This window comes from Aethalodelphis obliquidens, unplaced genomic scaffold (genome assembly GCF_003676395.1).
Source record: "Aethalodelphis obliquidens isolate GAN/ISIS:26980383/991018 unplaced genomic scaffold, ASM367639v1 scaffold19, whole genome shotgun sequence".
NCBI lineage: Eukaryota > Metazoa > Chordata > Mammalia > Artiodactyla > Delphinidae > Aethalodelphis > Aethalodelphis obliquidens.
In genome coordinates, this window is record NW_020837963.1 from 13,946,297 (window position 1) to 13,967,241 (window position 20,945).

Consider the following 20,945-nt stretch of genomic DNA (forward strand, 5'->3'; position numbering starts at 1 on the left):
AGTCCTCTTTCTCATAAGTTGTCCAAACCTGTCTGCCCGAGGACAAAAAGAAAACCTCATTCCAGGTAGGAAGATATCATCCCAACCTGCAGATGTGGCTGCACGTGATAGTGACAGTAGAACAACCAGTGAGCATCTGCGTGTGTTACACAAGCACTTCCCCACGTTCATTTACTTTATGAGTGTTCACTGGAGTCCATTCGTTTCTCCCCAGCCCCCCGCACCCCTAGCGATGGGACCACAGCAACTGCCTACTCACCACCCCTTACCGGGTCGACCACCATCACCACCACTTCCCAGCACCACAGCGCCACCTGAGCCTGCCAGCAGAGAGCCACTAGACCACTCTTCTAGGAACCCTGCTGTTCTCCAGATGTCTCCCTTGCTTACAAATCTCCTACGATTCCCCATCATTAACAGAATAAAGCGAAAACCTCTCAGCCTGACGTTCCTGAGTCCTCTCTTGTCCTGTGATGAAACCGACCCAGAAGCAAATTCTGAGGGAAATGTAGGTCTTGTTTCCGAATTATTCCTGCTCTTGTGTAGGGAGCGTGCCAGGCTTGTCTTCAAACACTCGTCCTGCCCAGGCTCAACTTTCTTGTCCGTTTCAGCCGTCCCTTCACCTCCGTCGACTGGTAACACGTGTGGATCAGAGCTTAATCAATGACACAGACTGTCGGTGGCACATGACATCAGCACTTCGGAGACTTCTCAAGGAGAATATATTTTATACTGGTGTGAACCTGGACCATCTGAGAGCTCCCTCCCAGGACCAGAATATCTTGACCCGTAGGTAGAAATGCTTCCCTGAACTCTGCTCCTCCCCTCTTGGCCCATCTCTTCACTTTTCCTCAAACACACTCTATTATCATCTCTCCCGTGTAGCTTTGCTGACATCTGTCCTTCCACCTCCTCCCGGCAGCTCCCATCCCAGCCTTCCTCAACCTCCCTCCTCTGGGTATGTCACTCATTTGTTTTGACACTTTGAATTCCCCGAATTCTTAAAGTTCGTGGGGATGGTGGGAGTTTTTCAGTGAATACTGGGCGGGAAGATGTTGTCCTGAATTCCCTTATTGTACCATGTTTGTGGTTTCAGTTTTTAAAAATATTACCTAAATCTCTGATACATTTGGAACTTGTTTTGGTGTGATACATGAATTAAGGAAACAATTTGTCTCAACACCCAGTTATTCAAAATCAAATCTCCCCAGTGATTGGAAATGCCATCTTCATTATAATTTAAGTTCTCATCTATTTGGGGTCTCTTTTTTATGGCTCTACATTCTGTTCAACTGATCTGTCTAGCCATGCAATGATGTAAAACCATTTTAGTACTTATGGCTTTTTAAATCTATTTTGATATTTGCTAGAGCTGGTCTTTTTATCATTATTCTTGTTTTTCAAAAACTTCCTGGTTATTACCTGTTTATTTTTCCATATGAACTTTATAATCATCTTGTCTGGTCTCCCTCCACCAAACTCCTGTTGTTGACATTATCAGATCTGAATTTCAAAAATCATTCTGGCTACAGTGTGGAGAACAAGGGTACATGAGGGAAGACCCGTGAGAAATGCTAGTGCACGAGTTCACAAGAGATGTGAGGGTAACCTGGACCAGGAGGGTGACAGTAGAGATGGAGAGAAAATAGGATCAAGTGATACGGAAAAATTAAAATTGGCAGGACTTGGTGATGAATGTGATTTGACAGTTTAGGAAGAGGTAGGTGGTTTTCGAGTCTTGCCCGGAGCAACCCTGGGATTTAGTCCAGTTCTATAAAGACCCCAATCTGGATCAATCCAAGGGTGCACTGTTAGTTTGGGAGTTGCCCTGAAAAGCAGGGTGCTCTTGGAAAAAGACCTGGAGCTCTTCTGTAAAGAGATATCGTTGGTTCAGACAAGATACCCCAAAGTGAATTGCTTCCCCCAACCCGTATCAGGAATACCAGACCAGTTTCTAGAGCATTTCACAGGCTGTGGGAGTGTACCCATGACCTCAAACCTCATGGCTCTAAATGGCAACAGTGTATTCTGAGACATTCTGTTACATCATATTTGGGGACTGCAGAGCCAACTTGTGGTTAGTGAAGAAAAAGTACAATACTTCAAAAGTTTTCCTTTCTTCAGTTCCTCAGAAAGTGAAATTACCATAAGATTCCACTCCTAGGTAGATTACACCCAAAAGAATTACAAATGGGAACACAAAGAGATCCTCATATACCAATGTTCATAGCAGCATTATTAGTCACGATAGCCAAAAGGTGGAAACAGCCCAAATGTCCATCATCAGATGAGCAGATAAACAAAATGTTCTATAGCCATACAATGGATGCAGCCTTCTAAAGGAAGGAAACTCTGACACATGCTACAACATGGAGGGACCTAGAAAGCATTATGGTGAAATACACCAGAAACAGAAGGACAAATATTGTATGATTCCATTTATGTCAAGGTACCTAGAAAAGGCAAATTCATAGAAACAGAAAGTAGAATAGAGGTTACCAGGGACTGGAGGAAGGGGGAAATGGGGAGTTAACTGTTAAATGGACAGAGCGTCTGTTTGGGATGATGAAAAGGTTCTGGGAATATGTGGTGATGATGGTTGTACAACGTTGAGAACTTAATGCCCCTTAATTGTACAATTAAAATTGGTTAAAAGGGTAAATTTTATGTGTATTTTACGACATTTGGAATGTATAGAAAAAAATCACTATGTTGCCTAACAGAAATTAACATATTATTATAGGTCAGTTATACTTCGAAAACAAACAGACATGCAAACAAACTCACAGAAAAAGACCTCGGATTTGTGGATGCCAGAGATGGGGAATAGGGGGAGGGGGAACTGGAGGAAAGCAGTCAAAAGGCACAAACTTCCAGTTATAAGATAAAGAAGTACCAGGGATGTAATGTACAATATGGTAAATATAATGAGCACTGCGGCGTGTTTTACATGGAAGTTGTTAGGAGAGGAAATCCTAAGAGTTCTCATCGCAAGGAAAACAATTTTTTTCTATTTCTTTAATTTCGCGTCTCTATGAGATGACGGATGTTCACTGAACTTATCGTGATCATCATTTCGTGGTGTATATAAGTCAAATAATTATGCTGTACACCTGAAACTCATACAGTGCCGTATGTCAGTTATATAAACTGGAAGAAAAAATGGTAAATTTTATGTTATGTGTATTTTACCAACTTAAAAAAAAAGAATATATTTTTTAAAGTTTTCTTTTCTTATGAAAGAATGTGTCATGATAGAGGCACCTCCCCTCACCACTGAGACAAATTATGATCATGTTATTACAGCTGTAAGTCGTATTAGCTCTCTGAGACCAAGGTTTTGCAGAGTAGGCAACATACTCTCTTACCTCAAACAATACAAAATATTTTGGGAAACAAACTATATAGCCTGCATCTCCGGAAATCCCCTCCCAAGTGGCTAACCACAAAGGGAGGAAACATAACAAGGTGAAACCAGAAGTTTACAGTCAAAACTTAGAGTCCATGTTATTTCGTTGTGTACTAGACCAATGCAGTGCAAACGTGCACTCGGGAATGATACGATTGCAGCAGTGAAGCTTTCTCTGCCTTGGTCTTTTCTTTATGCCATCATTTAGGGATAATCTTGTTCCCAAATGTCTTTTGAGGCAAATAGGTCTAAGGCATTCGATTAAACAGAAGCTATTTAAAACTCACTTGGCAAATCACCTGAATATTAAGTTAACAGAATTAGGCAGTATCCTTTGAAGAGCTCTGAAGACGGCTACGGATGAAACTGTGTTACTATTGATAAAGCTGATGTTACAGATAACCGCTGAGCTAGGGACTAGCAAGCTGCCAATGCTACTTCCATGCAAAAAAATATATATTTGTTCCAGAGGACACCCTAAGAGGAATCTATCATAAAATGTAGCAGCGTCTAAATGCAAGAACGATCAATCCGTTGAGTGAATAGCAACATGTTTTCCAGAAAAAAGAAAGCATAATTGATTAAAATTGTACAAATAAGTGGATGTAAATTATTTATAGTGATAAAATTCTTCGGGAAAATTCTACACAAGCAAATTTTTCTAACCACGTGGTCATTACTATATTAAAGAGTGTGCAAAGGTTCAAGTGTTGGCTCAGTGACAGTAAATGAAGGGTAGGAATAAAGGGAAATGCTTCTCAAGAGAGGAAGGTAATAGCCCTTTCAAGTCGTTACTATATATCATGAAGATATGTGAACTTTGAAATCTACAAGTTTATGGATATCAGTGAGCTTGGGAAGGTACCAAGTTAAGGAAGATAAGTGTAACAGGATGGTAAAATGAAATTTTCAGCTGAGGCCCCTGAAATAGACACCACATTCTAAAGAGGTACAAGAATACTCCATGCTTGATTTATAAAGCAGATGGCATAATTTTAAAAATAACCACTACACACAGATTAGAAGGACCAAAATTTGGAACTTCGACAACACCAAGTGTTGGCCAGGCTGTGGGCAACGGGAACTCTCATTCATTGCTGGTGGGAATGCAGAAGGACACAGACACTGTGGGAAACAGTTTGGGGTTCTTACAAAACTAAACATACTCTACAATCCAGCAATCACGCTCCTTGGTATTTACACAAAGGAGTTGAAAACTTATGTCCACACAAAAATCTGCACACGGATGTTTATAGCAGCTTTATTCACAATTGTCAAAACTTGGAAGCAACCCAGATGTCCTTCAGTAGGTGAATGGGTAAATAAACTGGTACATGCAGGCAATGGAATACTATTTAGCACTAAAAAGAAATAAGCCAGCAAGCCATGAAAAGACGTGGAAGAACCTTAAATGCAGACTACTAAGTGAAAGAAACCAGTCTGGAAAGGCTGTATGATTCCAACTACATGACGTTCTGGAAAAGAAAAAACTATGAACACGGTAAAAATATCAGTGGTTGTCAGGGATGAGGGTGGAGGGTGTTAATAGGGGGAGCACAGAAGATTTTTTAGGGCAGTGAAAATACTGTGTATTATAATGATGGCTATATGTCATTGTATATTTGTCTAAATCCATAGAATGAATGTATAACACCAAGAGTGAATTGTAAGGTAAACTGTGGACTTTTGGGTAATTATGATGCGACAGTGTAGGTTTGTCAATTGTAAGAAATGTGTCATTTTGGTGAGTGATGTTGATAATGGGGAAAGGCTATACATGTGTGGGTACCGGGGGTATATGGGAAATCTATGTATCTTCCTCTCAATTTTGTTGTAAACCTAACACTACTGTAAAAAAAAAAATTAAGTCTAAAATAGTTAGTATGAATTGATTGCTGATCCACTTAGAAAATATTTTTTTAGAAAACCTACTGGGTGTCTTGCTAGTTAAAGCATCTACAGAGAGATGTCGCGAAGCCAGGCGCGGTACCTAAAGGGTACGAAATTGGCTTAGGCCATGAAGAGGTTCAGAATGTGCCTCTCCAAAAGATACCAAAATATTCTGTATAATGATTATTTTAGGCTGAAGACATTTGAGATTCAACAGATACACACACACACACACACACACACACACACACACACACAGCCCTCTGGGAGCTTCCCCTATTTGACTAAAAGCAGTGACTTCTGGGAAATAAGGCTGCCATAAATTCCTCTGCAGGGTGATCTACTCCCAGAAGAAAGAACAAAAATAAAACCTAACCCAATTCCCTTCTCCAGGGGATTGTTATGACCCTGAAGAAGATGGAAAGACTACCCATACCTGTATAGACAAACGTTATCACAAACTTTCTCCTCTCCCATCTAGTTTTCTAAAACCCACTGGCCTTTCTTAAAGAAACCTATTTGTTCTTCCCATAAGAAGCCTTTTCTCTCCCCTCCCCCTCTTCTACTAAATTAGGTATATAATTCTTTAAGGCCAACCAGTTAAGGAGGCATCGACTTCCTTTGATGGTTCCCACCTGCACATGAAATAAACATTTTCTCCGACTCATCTGTTGCTTACCAGTGTAATTTGCAGGACCCAGGTACTGAACATAAGAGGGTAGAGGAAAAGGTTTTTCTTTTTCCCTCCCCTACAGCAAAAAAGCAAATTTGTTGGCTCAGCCAACTGCAGTAAAGGAAAGGTGAAAAGTGAGCTGGGCCTCGGCGGCAACCACAACCAGGGATGGAATACTTTCTCCACCTCTCATTTCTGCTTCTCTCAGGGCACCGGTCACTTTCTCCCCCTATGGCAAAAGTCCACACAGCCGGTGGGGACATGACCACCAGCCAGCTCGGGCTCATACTTCACAGGTTTGCCACCTGAGAGAGCCCGAGACCCTCTTCATCAAGGTGAAGGTCAGAAATCCCCAGGACCGGCCAAGCTTGGACAACACGCCTGCCTCCGGCCAATCACTGGGTTGAGGACGCAGACTGGTAAGAAACTGGGGGCTCCCAATGAACCATGTATTGAAAAGCAATATTTCTGAGAAAAGAGTGCCACTCTAGGCAGACAGAACAGTCCTTCCAAACAGCATTGTGAAGACCTCAGAAACACAGTCAGGCCACCTACATGGCTCCCTCGGCATCCTGAACCCCCATCTCTTGGGTACCCTGAATCCCTGGATTTCTCCCCTAACACTGGTTTGGGAGGAGTGGGTGGGGAGGGGCAGAATCCTGCCCTGGATCCCAGCCAGTCATCTGGAGCCTTTTTTAGCTTGTCTGTGCTCCACTCCCAGAGGGCTAGACCCTTCTCCATTCTACGTTGCTTTATTCAGACAACTTGTGGAACCACGTTGGCCAGCGTCTGAGACACCCATGTCTCTACCACATCGCTCCTAAGCTTTACCCCAACTCTGCACTCCCTCGACTCAGTGTTGTTTGTCTTAAAAACCCAGACCCCAAATGAAACTGCGCCACACCCCTCTTTGGAATGGATCTCAGATTAGAAAATTATCGATTAATAGTAATAAGAAGGGGCAAAGACCAGCCCTTGTCTCCCCAGCCCCTGCCCACCGCCAGCCCTGTCTTCATCTCCGCCTTCTGCTGAGCCCCACTCTGTGCTGTTACCCGTAAAGGTGTCTCTGCACTTGTACAGACTGTGTGCCACGCCCTGCAAAGCTTTAGGGAGATAAATTTAGACATAAAACAGGAAGTAATTCTCTATGTCACTGGAGAAGTTATTGTCTCAAGATGTTTTAAAGCTAGAGTTGGGGGGAGCAGTTCTCAAACTGCTGTGGATGGGAATCACCTGGTGGGCTGGTTCAGCCACATCTTCCTGGACTCATGCCCAGAATTTTTTTCAGTAGGTTTGGTGGGGGGCCTGAGAATTTGCATTTCCGAAAAGCTGATGCAGTGGGGCCAGGGCCCTCACTTTGAGAACTACTATGGTAGAGGCTTAAGAAGAGACAGAAAACCTCTCTACGCCACAGAGCTCTCATCTGAAATTGAAGGTGTTGGCCTAAGTCAACTGAGGTGCTCTTTAGGGCCGACTTTCCATGAATATCGTGTTGAACAGGTGACCATATACATACTTGTTCAAGCTATTCTCATTATCATGAAATAATTATTGATTATTATGATACCATAAAAATTTCCAGTAGCTTCAGTGCTCTGATCTATATAGAGCCAAACCTCAGTAAATTAACTTCATTAGAGTCACTCAGTGAAAAGCTTAGAGAATATTTTAAATAAATGCCCTTTTACTCATAATTTCAACTAGCCTCCTACAAAAAATGTTTCAAAGAAAAGTTTTCATTCACATAGCTTTACAGAACAAATGAATGATTAGCATGTAAGGATTAGCAAATAACTAATGTTTAAAGGCCTTAAGTATGATTTAAACTGTTGCTTGACTAAACATGCACCTTCTCCCCTTTCCCTCAACCAATAAATATCGCTTGCATTTTAATTTAATACGGTGTCCATTCTCCTGAAACAGCATTGTTTGTTCTCGACATCTAATTTGAGCATATAACTAATATGTTACAATTTAAACCTTCAGTCATTTAAATATTGCTCCTCTGCCCCCCAACAAATAATCTTATTTATATGTTCATTTGCTTAACTAGAAGTAGTCCAGGATACTGGAAGAGCTGTGATCACCATCCAGGGCTAGTCTTTGATCACGTGCTCTCCTCTGAGACCTCATGCCCTTCCACTCAGAACCATAATGTTGAAGGGGGTTTACAAAGCATCTAGTCCACACCCTCGATCTGAGCCACCAAATATGTCCTCAGGGCACCGCACCTAGGAAGCCCCGGCTCTGATGGACAGCTCAAGCTGCCGGGAGTGTTGAATCAATTCTTGGCACATAACACCATGTGCACAGTCAGATCCCTCCATCAGTGACCCCCAAGAAACTGAGAACAGGTCACCCTTGGAAGCACGGAGCAGAGCCAGCACTAGTGTATTTTCACCTTTCCACCTGAGTGTGTTCACCTACAAAGGCTAACATTGTCATTCAACTGGGAATAGTCATAGGTGTCACATTTTTTAAAAAGTAAAATTATATCAGTATTATCCAGGAAATAATCATGCCTTCACTGGTCAGACTCCTTTCACTCTCTGAGTCTACCATCCCTAATCCTAGAAGTTTACTTCTCTTCGTTCCTGGCCCATCTCTAGGGCTTTTGATAAAAGTCTCTGGAAAACTTCTAAACTGCATACACCAATATAGAAATCCTAAGGTCCAAAATCTTGCTTTGCCACTTTTTCATGTTTATAAAATTTCTCTCCTCAGCTAGATCATAGGCTTCTAGAAAACATAGGTCCTATTTTATATTTTGTGTCCCTTGTCTGCTGTGTCTGAACGGACAGCTAGGATCTGGAACCCCAAGTCTCCTTGCCAATGTCTACTTGTTTCCCAAGGGACATATATATGGAAGAAGGACATGTCATATAGGGGACATTGCCTGCAATGTGTTCTCATTATAATTGGGTAAGTTATCAGCCAAAATCCTCATGGTGGGACTCCACCTTGATGGAATGGCATAGACTAATGGGGAACCACTACTTTACCTCAAGGCTTAGAGCAGAGCTGGCCTCATCTGCTCTCTCCATACTTCCTGTCTTCCGGGGGCCACCCCGACCTCACATTGCTTTTCAGCTGCTTGTCTAAATCCACTCCACCCGGTCTAGTTGGCCTTGCTTCCAAGGACTGAGAGTTGGAGTAGGGCGATCACAAACAAGATAGCAGGATGCAACAGGACCTAAGCAGACTGAGCTAGTATTTATACAGAAGAACAGAAATACAAATACCAAGGAAGATAAAAGGGACGAAAGATTGGCTGAAGGTAAGTCAGGATCAATCAAGGGATGATGTATGTCCACCATCGAGATGATCCTTTAAAGGTAAACTAGCTAATTTTTCATGCACCAGCACTATGGTTCCCCTCCCCCTTTTTTTTAAGAACATGTGGGATCTTAGTTCCCCCAACCAGGGATCGAACCCGCGCCCCTTGCATTGGAAGCACAGAGTCTAAACCACTGGACCGCCAGGGAAGTCCCAGAGCTATGGTCCCTTGATCGAGATACTCTTAACAGCCCTGGGTCTTTGGAATCCTGGCTGGACAGGTCAGCTCTGAGCCCCTCTTGGGGAAGGAGTGGAATAAGTGGGGACTAGGGATGGTGAGGGAGCAGCGCCCATGTTAGAAGCTGGGAGGAGCTGGATGCCAGAAGAAAAAAGAGCCTTTCTCCCTTAGGAATAAGCCTAATAGGTAGATCTTCACTCCTTTCTCCTGGACCCTCTACTGGTCTGCTTTGCTTCTCCCACTTTTTTTTTTTTTTTTTTTCGGCACGCGGCCTCTCACTGCTGCGGCCTCTCCCGTTGCGGAGCACAGGCTCCGGACGCGCAGGCTCCGCGGCATGTGGGATCCTCCCAGACCGGGGCACGAACCCGTGTCCCCTGCATCGGCAGGCGGACTCTCAACCACTGCACCACCAGGGAAGCCTACTTCTCCCACTTTTAACATTCTGACTGTGAAGCGAAAGAGAAAGAATCAAGTGGCCTTGGAGAAGTTGAGCCTCTGACTCTCGTCAGTAGTTCCTTTCCCACTATGCCCTTGGTTTCATCATTGACAGACAAGGAAGTGCTTGCTCTCCAAAGATGGAATGAAAGGCAGAGACCCTGGGCTCTCCCTAGAGCAGTGGGTCTCACCTTGGTTACATATTAGAATCAGATGGAAAACTAAGAAAAAATTCTCAGTAACCAGGCAGCATCCGCGAGCCAATTAAATAAGAACCTTGGGTGTGAGACTCAGACACCAATGTATTTTAAAACTCCCCAAATGAGTCTAATATATAGTCAAGGCTGAGCACCACCACCCTGGTCATTAAGCATCCCTTCTGAAACCTGGTTGTACCTTAGAATCACTTCAGGGACTTTTAAAACTACTCTTAAAAAAAAGAAAGAAAAACTAAAGACACCCCAGACCAATTAAGATCAGATCTCTGGGGATTGTGAGGCAGGTATCAGTATGTTTTTAAGGTTTCTCAGGTTTTAAGGTTCCTTTGTGTGTATGTGGTAAACCATATACAACATAAAGTTTACCATTTTAACCATTTTTAAGTATATAATTCAGTGGCATTAAGTACATTCACAGTGTTGTGCAACCGTCACCACTATCCATTTCCAGAACTTTTTCATCATCCCGAACAGAAACTTTGTGTCCATTAAGCAATGACTCCTTATTTCCCCTAGCCCCCCAGCCCCACTCTATTCTACTTTCTGTCTCTATGAATTTGCCCATTCTAGGTACCTTATATAAACGGAATCATACAATATTTGTCCTTCTGTTTCTGGTGTATTTCACTAAGCATATGCTTTCCAGGTTGTAGCATGTGTCAGAATTTCCTTCCTTTTTAAGGCTGCATAATATTCCATTGTGTGTATGTAGCACGTTTTGCTTTTCCATTCATCTGTTACTGGACATTTGGGCTGTTTCCACCTTTTGGTTACCGTGAATAATGCCGCTACAAATATTGATGTACAGGCATCTGTTTGAGTTGCTGCTTGCAATTCTTTTGGGTATATTCCAGAAGTGGGATTGCTGGATCATATGATAATTCTATGTTTAACTTTTTGAGGAACTGGGCTACCCTCATGTGATTCTTATGTGCAGTCAAGGATGAGGAACACTGGCGAGGCCAGCATCCCTGTTACGTCCTAAGAGAGTACAGATTGGTAGTTGGTAAATATTATTGGATTAATTTCTTCATAAATTGCATCGTAGCCCAATGCAGTTGTTAGTGTCACAAAGTCAAAAGACTGTCGGGGGCTTCCCTGGTGGCGCAGTGGTTGAGAGTCCGCCTGCCGATGCAGGGGACACGGGTTCATGCCCCAGTCCAGGAAGATCCCACATGCCGCAGAGCGGCAGGGCCCGTGAGCCATGGCCGCTGAGCCTGCGCGTCCGGAGCCTGTGCTCCGCAACAGGAGAGGCCGCAACAGTGAGAGGCCTGCGTACCGCACAAAAAAAAAAAAAAAAAAAAAGACTGTTGGGTGGCTTAACGTAGTTAGCATCCTTTTGAAAACCCCAACAAAGTGTCTCACGGCCATGAGAAATATCATGTCAACTGCAGTTCCTGCCTTCAGTTGAAATGTGTCCCCAGTGATTTGCTACTGCTGATCATTTAAGTATCAGAGTTTCTGATCTGCTTTGTAGATAATACATGATTGGCATTTTAGATAGTAAATTAGACCTGATTCAAGACTTTTCCTATCGTAATGTTGTATCTATCATGATACCTGGTATTATTCCTCAGATATGTTTTCTTGAATAGGAAGGAGAAAGTGGCAGTGTATACAGGGGTGTGCTGTACACGGGAATGTCTTCCATCTCATAAAGCGCTGCTAAACTAGCCACTGACAGCCTCATGGGAAATCCCTTGTATGTGAGGAGGTTTTTGTTTTGTTTTCTCTCTTGCTGCTCCACATGGTACTTTCTCCTCCACGTTTTCAGCCTTCCTTCTTGCTGCCAACAGAGTACTCACCACTCCCTTTCTTTGCCATAAGCAGAGATTGGATTTAGTCAACCCTGTACTCTAGGCACTGTAAGAAAGAGTTAACAAAGATGTAGAACGTAATGGGTGTCCTAACTAGCTCATCTGTCTGGGTTATCTATGCTTTTCTTTGCCTTTGACTAAGGTATCTTGCAACTCCGAGAGATAGAAGTTGTAGAAAACTGATACTAATGCAAATAATTCTTGATTATAAATAGATAAATTCTGTCGGGGGAGGTTCAATGGATTTCCCTCCTCCACTGTGGAAGAAGTTGTTTTGCATCTATTAAGCTAATTCATCTCAGCTCCCTGCTGGGCTTACATATTTATCTCACTTTTGGATTCTCCTTTGAAGTGGTCACAACACCTTTCTGGTTCCCTCATTCACTAACGTGTTAAATAAAATCTTTGACTTGTATTCACTGTACATTCGTTGAGAGTCATGATTTTAACTTTCTTTTTGAAAAACCATCTCATCCAAAATCTGAAACACCAAAAACACCAAGTGTTGGCCAGGTTGTGGGCAACAGGAACTCTCCTTCATTGATGGTGGGAATGCAGGACACAGACACTGTGGGAAACAGTTTGGGGTTCTTACAAAACTAAACATACTCTTACCCGATGATCTAGCAATCACCCTCCTTGGTATTTACTCAGAGGAGCTGAAAACGTACGTCCACACAAAACCTACACACAGATCTTTACAGCAGCTTTATTCACAGTTGCCAAAACTTAGACACAACCCAGATGTCCTTCAGTAGGTGAACAGCTAAACAAACTGTGGTACATCCAGACAATAGAATATTATTTAGCACTAAAAAGAAGTGAGCTATCAAGCTATGAAAAGACATGGAGGAATCTTAGATGCTTATTATTAAGTGAAAGAAGCCAATCTGAAAAGGCTGTATGATTCCACTTATATCACTTTCTGAAAAGGGTCAAAATATGGAGACGATAAAAAGACCAGTGACTGAAAAGGGTTGGGAGGGAGCAGAGATGAATAGGCAGAGTACAGAGGATTTTTAGGACAGTGAAAATACTCTGTATGATACCTTAATGGTGGATACATATCATTATACATTTGTCTAAACCCACAGAACGTACAACACCAGGATGACCCCTAATGTAAATTATGGACTTAAGGTGATTATTACGTATCCGTGTAGGTTCATCAGTTGTAACAAATGTACCACTCTGGTGGTGGATATTGATAATGGAGGAGGCTGTAAGTAGGTGAGAGCAGAGGGTACATGAGATATCTCTGTACCTTCCCCTCAATTTTGCTGTGAACCTAAAACAACGCTAGAAAAAATACAGGCTTAATAAAAACAAAACTAAATGAAAATCATCCCTTAACAGTATTCGGCACAGAGCCTGGCACAAGGTAGGAATCCAATTAATATTTGTGAATGAATGAGACAAGTAAATGTAATCTCTGCCCTGGATGATTCATCATGAAGGAAGGGTATGGAATATTAATGCAATGCTTAGCTGTTATTCCCAAGTTGAAATTGAAATGGGAAAATCCCCCCAATCCTTTGAGAGATGGCGGCAAGAAGGGGCAGCAAGGAAAGTGGAGAACCTTGTGTCAGAAAGTGGCTTGCGTGGACTCAACACAGAGGCTGAGTCGGAGGTCACAAAGGGTGATGAGCATGGAATAAGGTGGGAGACAAGGAATGTCATTTAAGTCACAGGACTCCTGTTTCCTTTCCCTCTGTTGTATACAGATCCCAGGACCTCTGGGTATTCTCCTGCACTGGGCCTTTGAAAATCTGTCCAGATATAAAATAATGGCATTCTGGCATTTTTGGTTAGAGTACCAACTCTAGTCAAAACACGTAAAGGAAAAAAGAGCTATGGGTCAGATTCCAGATGTGTGAGTGTTTTAAAGATGACATCAATGGATTTCTATAGAATGAAACCACAGGCTTCCTGCAAATCGTCTGGATTCACAAAGCCCTATGTCACTTTCAACTAAGGAGGAAGAACTCCCAAGTATATTATCTGTAGACGTGCATGAACTTTCAAGGGGCATTTAAAAGTCAGATCTCCACTCTGTTTTTCTCCTATCTTTATAGAAATGTAATGGCTGATATAGAAAAGGTATGTGACTTACTGTTTATTTATTTTTTTAATATTTTAATTTTACTGGAGCATAGTTGATTTACAATGTTGAATTACTGTTTATTATGTTTTTCCAAAATTAACCTGGCAACTTTGAGAGTACTAATACACTCTGCATCTACTTCTCCCAGACACTTTCTATGTGTACATATAGAAATTATCTCTCATTTAATTCTCGTAACAACCATTTGAAACAGGTACTATCATCTTCTACTCTTTACAGATGTGGAAACTGCAGGTGAGAGGTTAACTTGCCTAAAGTCACACCATTAATAACTGGCAGCATCAAAATTCAAATTCAGGGCTAACTCTAAAGGTCACATTCTTTCCACTGTACCATTAGCCCCCATAAGAGAACCACAGGAGTGAAATTATATTTAAAAATATTAACATTTGAGGGCTTCCCTGGTGGCGCAGTGGTTGAGAGTCCGCCTGCCGATGCAGGGGACACGGGTTCGTGCCCGGGTCCGGGAAGATCCCACATGCCACGGAGCGGCTGGGCCCGTGAGCCATGGCTGCTGAGCCTGCGCGTCCGGAGCCTGTGCTCCGCAAGGGGACAGGCCACAACAGTGAGAGGCCCGCGTACCGCCAAAAAAAAAAAAAAAAAGTAAAAAAAAAAGATTAACATTTGATTGGGAGGAGAAAAAGACCAGTCATAAAACGTAATGTTAGTCCAAGGTAGAGGCTGGAGGGTGACGGGTGAGGTGAATGCATAGGATATAAAATTGCTAGGTGAAAAACAGGGCCCTGTTTCACTCAAGTGAAATGAGGGAGGCACTTGTCTTGAGGCAGAGAGGAGAAGCAGGGGAGGGGGTGGGAGGGCTCTGACATCATCATTACCCAGCTGAGCTGTACTGGCTAAGATGCACCTGGTCAAATTGGGAAGGATACTCACAGGGTAATGAATGAGCAGGTGCACAAGCAAAAACTTGTGTATAGTACACTTAGAAAAAAGTCCCTTGAATCTCAATTTTAACAGACTAGAAGACTAGACTAACAAGGACCAGACCAATAAAGACCAGAAGACTTGATTTCCATACTTGGTACCTGAAGGTAATAGACTAATATTTGTTCACTGACTGAGGACAAAAGCAGAAGGCACTAGAAGTAATTGGAAAAGGTTTACCAAGGTCAAACCGAGTATGAAACAAGCATTTGCACTTGTAAGAATAATGCTGATAAGTTGGCATTTATTATCTACTACTTGCTAAGCAGAGCTAAGTGATTTACATACATCAACTCCTTTAATTCTGGTAACAACTCTATATATACTATATTTTCAGTCCCATTTTAATAGATGAGGCAGAGAATTAAGTAACTTATTCAAAATCATAAAACTAGAACCCAGCAGATCTTCCTGGATCCAAAGTTTGTGCACTTAGCCATTATACCGCATTCTGAACTCTGAACTTATACTGGATTAAAAAAAAATCACTGGATAGTGACTAACTGTGCTAGAATGTGGTGGAAGCTGTGTGGAGCTACCACCCTGAAAAAAGGTAGTGAGAATTTGGGTGTCCAAATTATTGCTACAGAAAATCCTGCTGTCCCGTGTGATGAAAAAGTTAATGCCACCAGAAACTGGACCAGGAAACCTTCTGTCTGGGGGCTACCTGGCTAGTCACACTTTATAAGTTACTTGCTCGCTTTTGTCCCAAACTATCCTCTAGTTTTCAATGGGGCAATGGCCTCGAATATCGCTAAGAGTGGGAGAGTGAGCTCAGGTGCGACTGCATTTGTTATTTCATCTAATCTGCATCCTTCCAGGGAAGGGCAACCTCTATAAATCTGTCTGCTGTGATTTATGAAGATTCTGGATGGCAGTCTGACTCGGAGGAAACCAGGTGATTCCTGCTAAAAACAATCATTTCCAAGATCGAATTAGGTTTAAATACACCATAGCCCAGTTTTGTTGTTGTTGTTAAAGTCTAGGCACAGATTTCAGGCAATTTCCACTGAGTATCTGGATCTCTAGCACCACTTCCCTTAGCAATGCCATACACATCTAATCCTAAAACGAGGAAGCCTCCGCTGAGGCTGCCCAACGCGGGTGCTGGTGGCGTCGCCGGGCACACGCAAGTCACTGAGTCAGCAGAGCGCGCCTCCGGAGGAGCGGACCCACCGGCGATGGAAAGCCACGTGCTCCCCTCCTTGGCGTGAGGCAATCCTCCTCCCACAGCCTCGGGAAGCCCCGACGCCACAGGCTTCCTCGCCATAGTGGTGCCGCCCGACCGTAGTTCCTCCACCGCTTCCTCCTCCAGCTGCCACCACTCGACCCTTCCTGCTCAGCAACGACTCCACCTCCCACCCGGGTTTGAAGCGCGCGCCTCGCCGCGGCCCAGAAGAGGCGGCGCGAAGGGCGGGGGGAGGTGCGCGGCCGCGCGCACGCGCGCAGTGGGCAGCCCCGCCCCCGCCCGAGGCCCCGCCCCCGGAGCCGCTACCGCGGCCAGCGGGCCCGACTCACCCAGGCAAACCTGCCTCTGCGGGGCGGGAAGCGGCGCTTCCTCCTCCGAGCACGGTGCAGCGCCGTCCAATTAGTCCTTCCGCCCCTGCCTCCGCGGCGCCGCGACGAGCGAGGGGGCGAGCGGAAAGTGCGCGATGCGGCCGGCGGGAGCAGCGGCTGTCGCGGGGTCGCCGGCGCGGGACATGTCGCTGTGCGGAGAGCTGCTGCAGGCCCCGCCGCCCCTGGCGTCGCAGCCGCCGGCGGCCGCGCCCTCGGGGTCGGCGCTCCCCGCAGCAGCCGGCGTGACCCTCAACCGCCTTCCGGAGCCGCTGCTGCGGAGGCTCGGCCGGAGCTTGGACCGAGCGCCCGAGGGCCGGGGATGGAGGAGGCTGGCCGAGGTGGCAGGGAGTCGGGGGCGCCTCCGGCTCAGGTGCGGCACCGGGGCCCGGGGTGGGGTGGGGTGTAAGGGCGGGGCGGGGTCACGTGGGGGCGTACTTGGGCGGGGGGCGCGCGGGGAGAGTGAAGTGGGCGCGGGAGAGGGAGGGCGGACGCGGCGATGGGTGAGGTTGGAAAACAGCGGGGCCACTTGAGATGGTGCAGGGGCCGCTGGGGGTAAGGAGCGCGGAGGGAAGGAGGTGGGAGAACTTAAGTAACCTTCCAGACAGAGAGCCTGAACCCAGGAAACTCCTGGGAATGCAGAGATTCGTGGTTGGACTCCGGCAGTGCACACCCTTTTCCTACTCTCCTCCCCTTTAGCTGAAAGAGAGAAATCGAGGTTGACCAAAGAGAATATAAAGAAAGCTATCTGGAGACCATTACGTTAGGGCGGTAATTCCAAAAGATTAAAATACACAGACCTAGAAGACCTAAGGGACGTTAGGAAGGGGACGTGCAGGTAGATAATGAAGGTGAAGGGTTTGAGGTGCAGGAATTCATGAAGGTTTTAATGTAGATGTAGAGAGAGAAGGATAGTGGGAAAGAAAGAAACTAAACTCACCGTCTTCCTCCATCAAACCAACTTGCCAGGTTTTCTTCCTGATTTCACCATGAACATTAAACCATTTTCCTATTACCAGGCTTGGAACTGGGCTTAAGACTCTCAGGACTCCTTTACACTCTTACGAATTATTGAGAACCCCAGAGAGTTTTGGGGTTTTATTTATTTATTTATTTATTTATTTATTTATTTTTGGCTATGTTGGGTCTTCGTTGTTGCACGCGGGCTTTCTCTAGTTGCGGCGAGCTGGGGCTACTCTTCGTTGTGGTGCGTGAGCTTCTCATTGTGGAGCACGGGCTTTAGGCACGCAGGCTTCAGTAGTTGTGGTGTGAGGGCTTCAGTAGTTGTGGCTCACGGGCTCTAGAGCGCAGACTCAGTAGTTGTGGCGCACGGGCTTAGTTGTTCCGCAGCATGTGGGATCTTCCTGGACCAGGGCTCGAACCCGTGTCCCCTGCGTAGGCAGGCGGATTCTTAACCACTGCGCTGCCAGGGAAACCGCCGCCCCCCCGCCCGAGAGTTTTTAACGTGGGTTCTATATGTTACATACATACAACATATACTGATATTTACCATATTAGAAATTAAAATCAAGAATTTTTTAATATTTAAAGAGAACAATTCATTACATGTTAACAGAAATGACATGTTTTTGTGGAAGAACAAACTTTTCCAAAACAAAAAATTTAGTTAGAAAAGTGGCATTGTTTTACATTTTGAAAATCTCTTTAATGTCTTGCCTTAATCCCAGAGAACCGGCATCTTTTATGTCCTTATGCACTCAGTCTGTTGCACTGTCACAGGTCAGGTAACACTGGATATGCCAATGTCCATTCTTGAGAGAATGAATGAAAAAAATAAATAACATCTTAGTATTATTATGAAAAGTCATTTTGACCTTGGGCATCCTGTGAAAAGGAACTGCAGTAGGGCTTCCCAGACTACACTTAGAACCACTGCTCTAGATCACTGTTACGATTTGGGTCTGCCTTTGAACCCCTTAGCAGTTTTTTTAACTTCTCATATAACCAAACTTTGTCTTGTACTATAATTATTTGTACACGTCTTTATAAACTCCTCGAGAACAAGAAGATTTAAGATCCTATATGTTATGCATAGAACCTATCTTAGACACTCTATAAATAATTTTGAATTGAGAGGGGAACCATTCATTCAAAATTAAGTTTTTTGAGTGCCTGATCTTTGCAAATGTTTCAGAAGATAAAACGATGTCAGATATTTAGCTCCTACTTATAAGGGCTTATGCAGTAATAGACTGTTATTCTGAGACAATCACAAATAATATGTTAGAGGCTATGTTGGGTGTGAATAATAACTGGGTTTTTATCATTTATTAATCAGTTAATATATATAACAGACAATGTATTAAGTATTTAATTCTCACCACAACCTTGAGTTTCAAAGAGTTTGAGGTTAAACCAGAATAATGATGATTTGGGATTATTTGGCTGTTCAATGGAGTAATGATGTGAGGATGGAATCAAGAAGTGGTAAATTTGCAAAGTTGAGCAGATGGCATACTTTTTTCTTTCTTTCTTTCTTTCTTTCTTTTTAATTTTTTGCTACTCTGCACGGCACGTGGGGTCTTAGTTCCCCAACCAGGGATCGAACCCATGTTCCCTGCATTGGAAGCACAGAGTCTTAACCACTGGACTGCCAGGGAAGTACCCCCCCTTTTTTTTTTTTTTTTCTGTTCTAGGAAGAATACATTGTGCTTTTGGCTGTGCAAAGAAAATCCAAGATACATACTATTATTCTAGGTCCATAGATTTCTGAATTTCTAGACTTAAAATAACATAAACAGTTGTCTTCTTTGTGGGCAGGGGGCGGGGTCAGATTACCAGATCTGTGATTGGTTAATTTGTGAAATTAACTACTACTCTAGTTAGGGAAGGCTCTGGCCTTTCCTGAAGAAGGTTCTCCTGAAGTGAGCACTCCTATTTGGCCATGAAGGAGGGAGAACATCAGTAAGGCCCTGTCGCTGAAGAGGCATGGCTGATGGAATCTAAAAGTAGTGGATACCTGACATCAGGTGTTCAGTTTTCCTCCCTAAGCCTTCAGTTAAGTTTTGTTAAAGGCTATAGAATGGTATTAGCTTTGTTTGAGGAACTAATGGAAAAGTTTGAGACCACTTCTCTGGTGAAGGTAGTATGGAGAGAGGGCAGTTGTCCAGCAAGAGGAGACAAGCAACAAAGGGCATGAAGTTGTGGAAGCTGGGGATTTCAGGGTGGGAAGTTTACTGGGGACAGATGAGTTTGGCCAGCCTTCCAGGATGGTGAAGGTTAGCTCAGGGTAGGTTAGTTGTGCTGGGGAAAGTGGAGGCCACCCTGAAGGTTGGAGAACTGGAGAACATTAAGCTCACATACCTGTTGAGATCAGAAGAATTAAACTGACCTAACAAAAGGTTAGCCCTGGGAACTTGGAGGCTGGGGAGTGACAACTGAGGGGGCAAGGTAAGCTGGCGGTGCTTTTTCTATTTAAGACTAAAACAGTGATTTTAAAACGATTTCATACCGATGGCAAAAGAGCATCTACAATAGTAGAAGGGCCGAAAGGCATTTTTCTCTAGTGTCAAACACAGGAATTATAGTGAATCTAGTCCAAATGGATGACAGTTCCCACGAGGATGTGCAGTGCTTTCTGCAGAGTCGCTGGATTCACAGCCCTAAAATCCCAGAAGTTTGCCTATTCTGTTTCTTTTCACTTTTTTTCCTCACTCTATACGACTTTCCTCAGACTAGGTAAGAATTTAATAAATAAGCCACAGGAGTTCCTTCTGAACTGTCCCATCAGGGATAAGGAGTGTTTCCAGATGGTTATTGGTGATTCAGGATAAATCCTTACATATAGTTTAGTTTCCCAAACCATGAACATGTGGGAGTGCCCTAAACAAACTCAGCCCTAGTTCCATTCCAAACTGCCTGAATATTGAATGCCCTTTGCTGTCAGTGTAGATAAGCACAGGTTCTGAGTGTCTTGCCCAAGCCGTGTGAATTCTGCGGAGGCTTGGAACGTTCGAGCCCCAAAGATGGCAGAACTTTCAGGAGGCTCTAATAGTGTGTAAATTCCATGAAGGAGGGAGCTTAGAGATGGGGCTTTGGGACCAGGGAAAACAGTCAGCCACTGCATACTTGCTGTATAGAAGGTGCTCTTTTAGCTACGGAATCCTGCCCTTGAGCACTTTATGATAGGAAGGTTTCCTCCTGTCCCTATCTCTTCAGTCTCTACCTCTTCATCTTTGGATTTTTGGAATGCCCTAGGGCTTAGGCGTTGTATCTCTTTGTCTAGGCTTCTTCACCTAATCCCCACCTTGGTGTTATCCTTAAGTCCTCCTAGCTTTACACATATTTAGGTTGATTACTCTCAGTTCATATCTTCAGCCCATGTCTTTGCTTTGAACTCCTGGATTC

General features: G+C 44.0%; 2 protein-coding genes and 1 long non-coding RNA gene across 6 annotated transcripts in view; 1 reads left to right on the forward strand and 2 right to left on the reverse strand.

The window, feature by feature from the left end:
- Positions 1-15,712: 15,712 nt before the first annotated feature.
- Positions 15,713-16,656, reverse strand: MALT1-AS1 (MALT1 antisense RNA 1; the record flags this gene model as incomplete). The annotated part of the gene is given in 2 exon segments (XM_027118394.1): positions 15,713-15,902; positions 16,379-16,656. Coding segments are annotated over 2 exon segments (468 nt in total), but the record flags the coding sequence as incomplete, so codon positions are not given.
- The window catches only part of MALT1 (MALT1 paracaspase), a 59,191-nt gene continuing 54,812 nt past the window's right edge, over positions 16,567-20,945 (forward strand). For 3 of the 4 annotated variants that reach the window (XM_027118624.1, XM_027118626.1, XM_027118628.1), the window contains exon 1: positions 16,567-16,950. In XM_027118624.1, coding sequence (XP_026974425.1) covers positions 16,676-16,950 — 275 coding nt within the window. In that variant the 5' untranslated portion in view covers positions 16,567-16,675. The remainder of the gene's footprint in view (positions 16,951-20,945) is intronic. The other variant, XM_027118625.1, reaches the window with a different exon arrangement.
- The window catches only part of LOC113626791 (uncharacterized), a 29,083-nt gene continuing 26,067 nt past the window's right edge, over positions 17,930-20,945 (reverse strand). The window contains exon 3 of the long non-coding RNA XR_003435273.1: positions 17,930-18,349. This is a non-coding gene — a long non-coding RNA (uncharacterized LOC113626791). The remainder of the gene's footprint in view (positions 18,350-20,945) is intronic.